Source organism: Melitaea cinxia, chromosome 14 (assembly GCF_905220565.1).
Source record: "Melitaea cinxia chromosome 14, ilMelCinx1.1, whole genome shotgun sequence".
NCBI lineage: Eukaryota > Metazoa > Arthropoda > Insecta > Lepidoptera > Nymphalidae > Melitaea > Melitaea cinxia.
In genome coordinates, this window is record NC_059407.1 from 15,519,310 (window position 1) to 15,528,920 (window position 9,611).

General features: G+C 38.0%; 1 protein-coding gene across 1 annotated transcript; it reads left to right on the forward strand.

Annotated features, from left to right (window-relative positions):
* Positions 1-482: 482 nt before the first annotated feature.
* On the forward strand, positions 483-4,460 carry LOC123659441 (uncharacterized protein K02A2.6-like). The gene is made up of 2 exons (XM_045594656.1): positions 483-1,485; positions 1,645-4,460. Exons 1-2 carry the CDS (start codon positions 483-485, stop codon positions 4,458-4,460), a joined length of 3,819 nt encoding a protein of 1,272 aa, XP_045450612.1.
* Positions 4,461-9,611: the final 5,151 nt, after the last annotated feature.

Here is a 9,611-nt window from a genome sequence, read left to right on the forward strand (position 1 = left end):
GTGTCGCAAGAGGCGACTAAGGGATAACACAGTTCCACTACCACCTTGAAACTTACAAAGCCGACCGATGGCGGGATAACTGTCTAACTTCTGGTTTTGAAATACACAGGCTGAAGATGGGCAGCAGCGTCTTCGGTGTGACAAAGCCAGCCCTGTGGTCATCAACCCGCCTGCCCAGCGTGGTGACTATGGGCAACACACACGAGTTCACGCATTTTTGGCGCGAACTTGTGGAGGCCTGATATATATGTAAGTACCGACTAGTGCGGGTACTATGAAAATAATTGTATTAAAATAATATTCTGCTCAATGTAGGTAACTAATAAATGTTAACTAGCAGCAAGTCTTTCCTTTGGTTCCCATATTTTAATATTATTATATACTTGAATATTTATCAGTGGCGACGAGTACGACTGTGCGACTTACGTGTGTTGTATCGAGTTATTAAAAGAATGTCGATCGGTAAAATTGAACCTTTTAAAATGTCAGTGGATAATTGGACTTTGTACGTCGAGAGGCTAGAACAATATTTCATTGTAAATAATGTGAAATCCGAACTAAAAGTGGCTACTTTAATTACCGTCATTGGAAGCGAAGCGTATGAATTATTAGTAAATCTTTGTACACCCGAAAAGCCCGCTAATAAAACTTTTACGGAGTTAGTCACAATTATACAAAGTCATTTACAACCCAAACCGAGTATATTAGCAGAAAGGTACAAGTTTAAGCAAAGAGTACAAAAACAAGGGGAATCTATAGCGGAGTACATGGCGGAACTCAAGAAATTGTCTAAGACTTGCATGTTCACCTCGTGCTGTATGAGTACGAGTATAAGGGACCAATTCGTCTGTGGTCTGAGCAGTGAGACAATTATGCAGCGTTTGTTTGCCGAGGAGGATAACACGAAGCTAGAAAAATTGTATAAGTTGGCAATTTCGATGGAAGCCGCGGAGACAAATGTAGCTTACGTGGAAAAGGACAGAGCAGCAAGTAGTAGCAGTGGGAAGACAGCGGAGGAGGCTCCGTGTAATGCAGTAGCGGTCAGAGGCGAGTACCGGGTGACGTCACGCGGCAGCGGCGGCGGCGGCGGCGGCGGCGGCCGCGGCGGCCGCACGTCCTCCTATGTGCGGGCTGGCGGTGCTCCGCGGAGACCGTCGTGGGCAACAGCTACTCAGTGTAATGTGTGTGGTTCTCGGCATGATACGAAAACGTGCAAGTACCAAAATTACGTATGCAAAGTGTGTTTTACGGAGGGACATTTAAAGAAGATGTGTCCACGATTACGTCACAATAAAACGCGAAACACGTTTAACAGTGAAGTACAGGTGATTAATTCGGACGGAGATCAGGATTCTGAGGAGGTAAATTTTAATGTGTTTATGGTCAAAAGTATTAATAGTTACGAACCGTTCATGATAACGCTACAAGTAGATAACACGAACTTGAGTATGGAAATAGATACAGGCAGTGCAATATCTTGTATAAGTACTGAATGTTATAAAATGTTATTTTCACATTTGAAAATGGAAAAATGTAATTTAATAATGTGCTATTATACGGGCGAAAAAGTCGCTCCGGTAGGTAAGATATCGCCGTTAGTAAGATATAAAGAAATATGTAAGAATTTACCATTATACGTTGTAGACCGAGGTAAAAAGCCGCTGTTAGGAAGACAGTGGCTAGTTCAGTTAAACATTGAAGTACAAAATAAAAAATGTTTTAATAATAGTGTTTCCGAGTCAAAACTGAATGTACAATCTCTCAGTTCCAGATATTGTAAAGTATTTTCGGACGGACTAGGCCGATACACTGGCGGGGAGGTGAGCTTACGCCTGCGGCCCGACGCACGGCCCGTGTTCCTGCGGGCGCGGCCGCTGGCTTTTGCGCTGCGCGAGCCGGTTGAGCGCGCCTTGGATCAGCTGCTGCGGGATGATGTCATTACACCAGTCGATACCTCAGACTGGGCTACACCTATTGTTCCGGTAATCAAATCAGACGGATCGATTAGGATATGCGGTGACTATAAATTAACAGTAAATAAATGCCTAGAAGTAGACCGTTTTCCCTTACCACGTATAGAGGACTTATTAACGAAAATTCAAGGGGGTAAAAAATTTACAAAAATTGATTTGTCACAGGCCTATGCGCAGCTATGTTTGTCCGATGAGTCTAAGAAGTATACGGTAATTAACACACATCGTGGTCTTTTTAAATACAATAGACTGATATATGGATTATCCTCGAGCCCTGGTATTTTCCAAAGAACAATAGAACAAATATTTGCTGATATACCTAAAGTGGGTGTGTTTCTGGATGACGTTATTTTGACTGGACGGGATGACAAGGAGCATCTAGAAATTCTTCATAGAGTTTTACAAAGATTACAAGATTACGGGTTAAAAATAAAAAAAGAAAAATGTACTTTTATGGCGGACTCCGTTATTTATTTAGGCTATGAGATAGACAAGGACGGAATTCATACAAATCCAGATAAAGTTAAAGCAATTGCAAAGGTACCTATACCTAAAACGGGGACAGAAGTAAAAGCATTCTTGGGTATGGTAATGTACTATGGTAAATTTCTAAAAAATATAAGTACGATTTTGTGTCCGTTGTACGCACTATTGAAAAAAGGAGCTAAGTTTGAATGGACAGATGAGTGTAATAAATCGTTTTGCAGAGTAAAGAAAATGCTGTTGTCAAGCGAGGTGCTAGCTCACTATGACCCGGTGCTGCCGCTGGTGCTGACCACGGATGCCAGTAGTGTGGGCGTGGGCGCCGTCATCGCGCACCAGATGCCAGACGGCTCCGAGAGACCTATCGCCTACGCATCACGAGTGTTAAACGCGGCAGAAAAAGCATACTCACAAATTGATAAAGAGGCGTTGGCGATAATATACGGGGTAAAAAAATTTCATCAATATTTATATGGCCGAAAATTTTTATTGAAGACGGATCACAAGCCGTTAGTTTCAATATTTGGTCCAAAAACGGGAATTCCTACTATGGCAGCATCCAGAATGCAACGGTGGGCGGTGATATTGTCGGGTTATGATTACGACATAGTATATATAAAGTCAGAAGATAATGCGGCGGATGCATTGTCACGATTACCTTACGATTCACCAAACAGAAATGGAGACGAATATACTTATTTGAATTTTGTTTGCGATAACCTACCAATAACGCACGAGGATATCGAGCAGAAGACGAAAGAAGATGTGCATTTGCGACGGATTGTAACATACATCAAGTCGGGTTGGCCAGGTCACTGCACTGATAAAAGTTTACAGCCGTTCTACTCGAGAAGAAATGAGCTTTATATGGATACTGGCTGCATTATGTGGGGATATAGAGTGGTGGTACCCACAGTATTCCGTAAAAGACTGCTAGAAGAGTTACACATGGGACACATGGGTATAGTAAAAATGAAATCAATAGCCAGAAGTTATATGTGGTGGCCGGGAATTGATGCCGACATCGAAAGAGAGTGTAAGGAGTGTCACACCTGTACAATGGAAGCAACAGCGCCTCCGCGGGCACCACCACAACCGTGGCAATACCCAATAGAGCCATGGTGTAGATTACACATAGATTACCTTGGTCCCATTAAAGGTAATAATTATTTTGTGTTGATTGATGCTTCAACAAAATGGATAGAAGCATTTAAAATGAAAGATACAACAACAACAGCAACAATAAGAGTAATGAGGGAAATTTTCGCGCGATTTGGATTACCTAGAGAAATTGTATCAGATAATGGAACGGTATTTACAAGCGCGGAAATGAGGAATTTTTTGATACAGAACGGTATAACACATACTTTTACACCGGCTTACCATCCTGCTTCGAATGGTGCGGCGGAAGGGGCCGTTAAGTTGTGCAAGCGTGCTATAAAGAAAGCAGAAAGAGATGGCTGCGACGTGGAGATCGCTCTGCAAGCATATTTAATGGCTTATCGGAACACGGCACAATGTACTACGGGACAATCACCGGCAATGTTACTGCAACGGCGTAACCTGCGCTCGCGTCTTGACTTGCTGCGGGAGGGCGGCGCCCGCTGTGCGGGGGAGCGCGCGCGTCACCAGCAGCAGAGGCTCGTGGAGCGCGCCGCCGGCACGGAGAGGGCGTTCGCGGTAGGACAGAAGGTATGGGCGAGGAACTTCGGTACAGGGGAGCCATGGGTAAAAGGAACAATCACTAGTTTAGATGGATCACGGACTGTAATAGTGGAGGGGGAAAATGGTGTACGTTTAAAAAGGCATTTAGATCAAATAAAAAATTATACTGGTATATCAGGCTTGCCGTATCCTAGTCTGAGGGAGAATGACTTGGTCCAGCGAGAACCGAGCCGGGAATCCGCGGCTCAGAGCCGACGACAGGCCACCACGCCGCCCCCGCCAGGGTATCGTACTCGTTCTGGTAGATTAGTTAAGCCGGTAGTTCGTTTGAATCTTTAATAACATTTTAACTAATATATATGTCATAAATTCAATAAGTAAAATAAAGATTGATTTAGGATAGATAATTTATTCAATTTATTTGTTGTGTTTCAAGATTTTTAAGATAGTAGTTATAGTTAGTAGTTATATTTGAAATTATCATTTTTTTGTATTAGTTTATATCATAAGTAGTAAATAAGGGTGGAGGTGATATATATGTAAGTACCGACTAGTGCGGGTACTATGAAAATAATTGTATTAAAATAATATTCTGCTCAATGTAGGTAACTAATAAATGTTAACTAGCAGCAAGTCTTTCCTTTGGTTCCCATATTTTAATATTATTATATACTTGAATATTTATCAAGGCCTATGTCCAGAAGTGGACTGCAATAGGCTGGAATGATGATGATGATGATGATTAAGCAAAGGTCATTTTTTAACAATTGATTAAATATAAAGCTTATTAAAATAGAGAGAATTTCGCAGAATAATGTGAAATTTCAGTTTTTTTTTTTTTATTATATTACACTTAGTTGGCCATACTTTTTGTACTACCTGAATTATTTCTTATTTTCGTGCGCTTTTTAACCGACTTCAAAAAAAGGAGGAGGTTACTCAATTCGACCGTATATATTTTTTTTTTTTTTTATGTATGTTCGGAGATAACTTCTTCGTTTATGAACCGATTTTGATAATTCTTTTTTTGTTGGAAAGGAGATATTCATAGTTTGGTACCATGATAAGGAAACCAGGATCTGATGATGGGATCCCAGAGAAATCGAGGGAAACTTTCAAAAATCGTAAGGGTGACTAGTAAATTTAATCATGTTTTCATTAAGTACTATAAAGCACTACTATTTAATAAAGGTCTGGAGTCGATCTGATGATGGAGAAGAAAGATAGTCGAGGGAACTCTTCAACAATTTATAGCAATTACCTGCTGTTTGAACTTAATTCGTTTCTATTGATGAGAACTTTGCATATATATGAGTTATAAGTACCATTTCAGTCTGATGATGGAGACGAAAGATAGTCGAGGGAACTCTTCAACGACTTATAGCAATTACCTGCTGTTTGAACTTAATTCGTTTCTATTGATGAGAACTTTGCATATGTATGAGTTATAAGTGCCATTTCAGTCTGATGATGGAGACGAAAGATAGTCGAGGGAACTTTTCAACGATTTATAGCAATTACCTGCTGTGTGATCATCTGTGTCGCAGCACCAGGTTTGATGATGGAGCCCATAAACACTCGAGGGAATTTCTCAACAATTTACAGCAGTTACCTTTTGCTGTTTGACGACCGCTTTGATATAATGGTGCATGTGCCGTGTCAGCGGCGCCTAAACACCGACGGTCGCGGGTTCTATTCCCGCTCGGAGTGGATATTTATGTTTATACAAATATTTATTTTCGGTCTAGTTGTTAATCCTTGTGGTTCTCCCAACCTAGCCTCAGAGAACACGCTAGGCTGTCAGTCCCGGTTATTTTTACGTACACCTGATAGCGAACTTTACTCATAGTATGTCGACGCGTTAGCGCAGCGGTCACAGCACCGGCTGTTGCGCTGGCGTTAGTGGGTTCAATCTCCGCGCACGACAGATATTTGTATTGGCCATATAGATGTTTGGCATTGTCTGGGTGTTTGTGCTTGTGTATTGTGTATGTTTCCGGTCCCCCGACACAAGAGAAAAAGCATCCTTGTTAGGTCTACCCATCACTAAAAATTGTAAAATAAAATAATTTTTAACAAAAAAAAAACCGACTTCAAACTGGAAACTAAAAAGTGAAAAATAAATTTACTTAGTACAAAGTAATTCGTATTTTGATTTAGTTAATCAGAAATGATTAAATAAATATTTTATAATTTTGAAGTTGGTGCCAAGTAAATACAATAAAAATACAACCTGGCTACAATAACAGATACAAACAACACACACACAACAAACAAGTACAAAAAATATTATTAGATATGTCAAAACAATAACAGAATAATAACAGTATTCAACCTAATAGTCAATGAAACAAATTATGAAAGAAAACTGAATACAGCTTATGAGTAGATACTAGAGTAGTTATTGTTTTACTTGGCACCGACTTCAATATTATAAAATATTTATTTAATCATTTCTGATTAACTAAATCAAAATACGAATTACTTTGTACTAAGTAAATTTATTTTTCACTTTTTAGTTTCCAGTTTGAAGTCGGTTTTTTTTTTGTTAAAAATTATTTTATTTTTACGTCAATTGTACTTTACACCGTACGACTGAAGAAAACTTCGTAAAAACGCAACTCACTCTCTTTCTATCTCATAAAACTATCTATAAAATAAATCTAACTTTTACCTCCCTCTCAATCACACTTTTCGTCACGCATTCACCAGCTTACTCCCTAAGTCAAACGTATATGAAGAAATTTTACTTCAAAATTTCAAATATAACAAATATTTAAATAACATGCGTTTGACAGCTCGCGAGATACGACAACATTTTATCTCGTCAGCGAAAAAATAAAAATGAATCCCTAAAAGTGTTACTAATCACGAACTCGAGAAAGACTTGAATACTTTTTATTTTTTTGAAAGTACCCGACGTCACGGAAGAACACCCATACGATGGACAGATCAGATCAAATCTGCTGTGGGTGTCCATTGTATGAGTGTACCAGGAATGCCGAAAATAGGTCGAGGTGGCTAGTAATTTCGAGGCGACTGACATCTGCTTGCCACTCGTAGCGACCACGACCGTTCTGACAAGAACGTATCGACTAAGAAGAAGAAGTAGGTACATGCAATTCACACACGGCAGAAGTGAAATTTCTGAAAAGTACCCCACGAGAGATAATTTTCACCGAGACTATAAAATACTGTGTAATGTATTCTATCTCATTCTCTCCTATTCTTTAATGGGTTTGTTTTTTTTATCGTGACGCATTTTCGTTTCATCGAGTTTCAAATCACAACGATTCTAAATAACTTTCATTTAAAAATTAAGAAATCACAAGGTTATTTCAACATCAATTTCACACGTTTGATAATCAATGCAGGACAGCGTCAAAAAATATAAAATTAATCGATATTATAACCCATTATAATAAATTTAATCACAATTTAATTAACTCCAGCGCAACTGTCGCAAGTTGACGGGACAGTATTGCAGGCAATTAGCCGAAACTTTCCTTATTTGCATGTTATGGGGAAAGTTTCCAACCCTGACTGCTAAGGATTCCGAATTTGAATTAGTTATTTTTTTTTAATTTCACACCGATGATTTTCCGATATTTTTTGCGTGATTTGCTTGAGGAATACCGCAATATCATTTATATTTTTAGCATGTTTAATGTCGATTGACCAACTACAGTATAAATTTGACCAAATTCAAAAGCTTTGAGGTCTTTTGCTGTTTTGTAAGCACTTTCAAAAATGAAATTAGTTACTATCATTTATGTCTAATATCTACGAGTCATTTGCAATTCCAAATGTAAGTGGTTTGACAACTTACTGGGAAGACTCATAATAATTTGCAAGAAAGATTATAGAAATAAATGATTTTCATTCAATTATTTATAATATCTGATGTTATAAGTTTTTGGAAATGAATACATCGGGTGGTGCAAGTACAGTATGCACACAACCAACTACCTTTCTGTATGTTGCTGTTTCAGATTCGTGATTAAAATCAATAAAAGGATTTTGGAAAAACAACTTTACATATCGGTCTTAATTTAAATGGTCTAAGATTCGAACCTAAATCGATCTTTACCGAGCTGATAATAGAATGAAACATACTTTATCATAAGTATATCAGATAATATATTAAAAATGGGTTGCTTAAAAAAATCCTGGACTGACTATTTTCAGTTATTCAGTTTGCTGAAGATCGACTTAGGTTCGAATCTTCAACTAAAATGAATGTCTAAAATATTTTTTGCTGGTCTTTGCTGAAGAAACATTATAGATTTTGTCTCTCTTTTACTACGGATGGATATATATATATATACAATGTTTGCATAATTATCTCCTTGAAATACATATCCACCACACCACTTCATTTGGGTTGTCGGTTTTTAGGCTACAACTGCCCCGAAAAAATCACACTATTTACGTAAAGAGGTAGGCTTATATTTAGAGATGACTTTTTAAAATTACCTTTATATATTAAAAATAAATTACGCAGTCTGTCTCCATAAAAAAGAGAAAAAAAACCGCAGACATGAAATAAATGAGCATAATCTATTCAGCCGACTCGCGTGGCGGTCCTCTACGTGACACGGCCGGGACTTCAATTTGCCGTCGACTTTTAGGTTATTTTACGTCGCAACTTTGATTGGGACAGACTTCCGAATCGAAGTACGCTTCTTGAATGTTAAATGATACCTCTTTGTTAGCAAACTCTCGCATTCAACGCGAGATTGAACGACAATTTTATTGTTATCGATTCGTGTTTTCATTCAAAGTTTGCATGTGACGTGATAGTAAAGGTGGAATAAAATGTTATGTTTGCTGTAGATTGACTTTCACGTTTTTACATTTAAGTTAGAATTTTATAGTAGGTAATGAAATTGATGGATGAGAAAACTTATATATACCTACATTTCTATTTATTCTATCCACAATTCCTGTCTAGATTTTTACGAAAACAATTCAAATTAATAAGTTACAATTAAATCATAAAACCTATTACAAAAGTTACCTAGCTCCAAAAAAAAAAAATCAAATTAATATCTGTAAATCGTAAACAGAAACAGACATGAAAATATTACAAAATACGTTTCCATAGAATTTCCTTTTCTCTTTTAAATAAAATACATAACATTTTTTTATATAAAAGTATTAAAACCTGTCGCTTCTTGGTTTTCTTTTCTTTACAATCTATTCACAGGAATATCTTGATGAAAGCTTGACGTCTTCTTTTCAGCTTATATCAATTGAAACAAGTTACTCACAAAAGATGGACAGACGCGATAAATCGTTTAACTTTGAAAACTACGTTGTGTTTCTGAAAGGTTATACTTTATAATAGTCAAGTCGTTATATTAAGGTGCTGTGTGGCTACGGCACTAAAGAATTTAGCCACCCCCTCTCTTCCCGTGGGTGTCGTAAGAGGCGACTAAGGGATAACAAGGTTCCACAACCACCTTGGAACTTAAGAAGCCGACCGAT

Bases quoted from the DNA above. Each gene is read 5' to 3' on its own strand.
- LOC123659441 (XM_045594656.1), top strand. From the start codon at position 483: ATGTCAGTGGATAATTGGACTTTGTACGTCGAGAGGCTAGAACAATAT. The intron at 1,486-1,644 runs GTACTGAATGTT...TATACGTTGTAG, and splicing joins CAGTGCAATATCTTGTATAA to ACCGAGGTAAAAAGCCGCTG.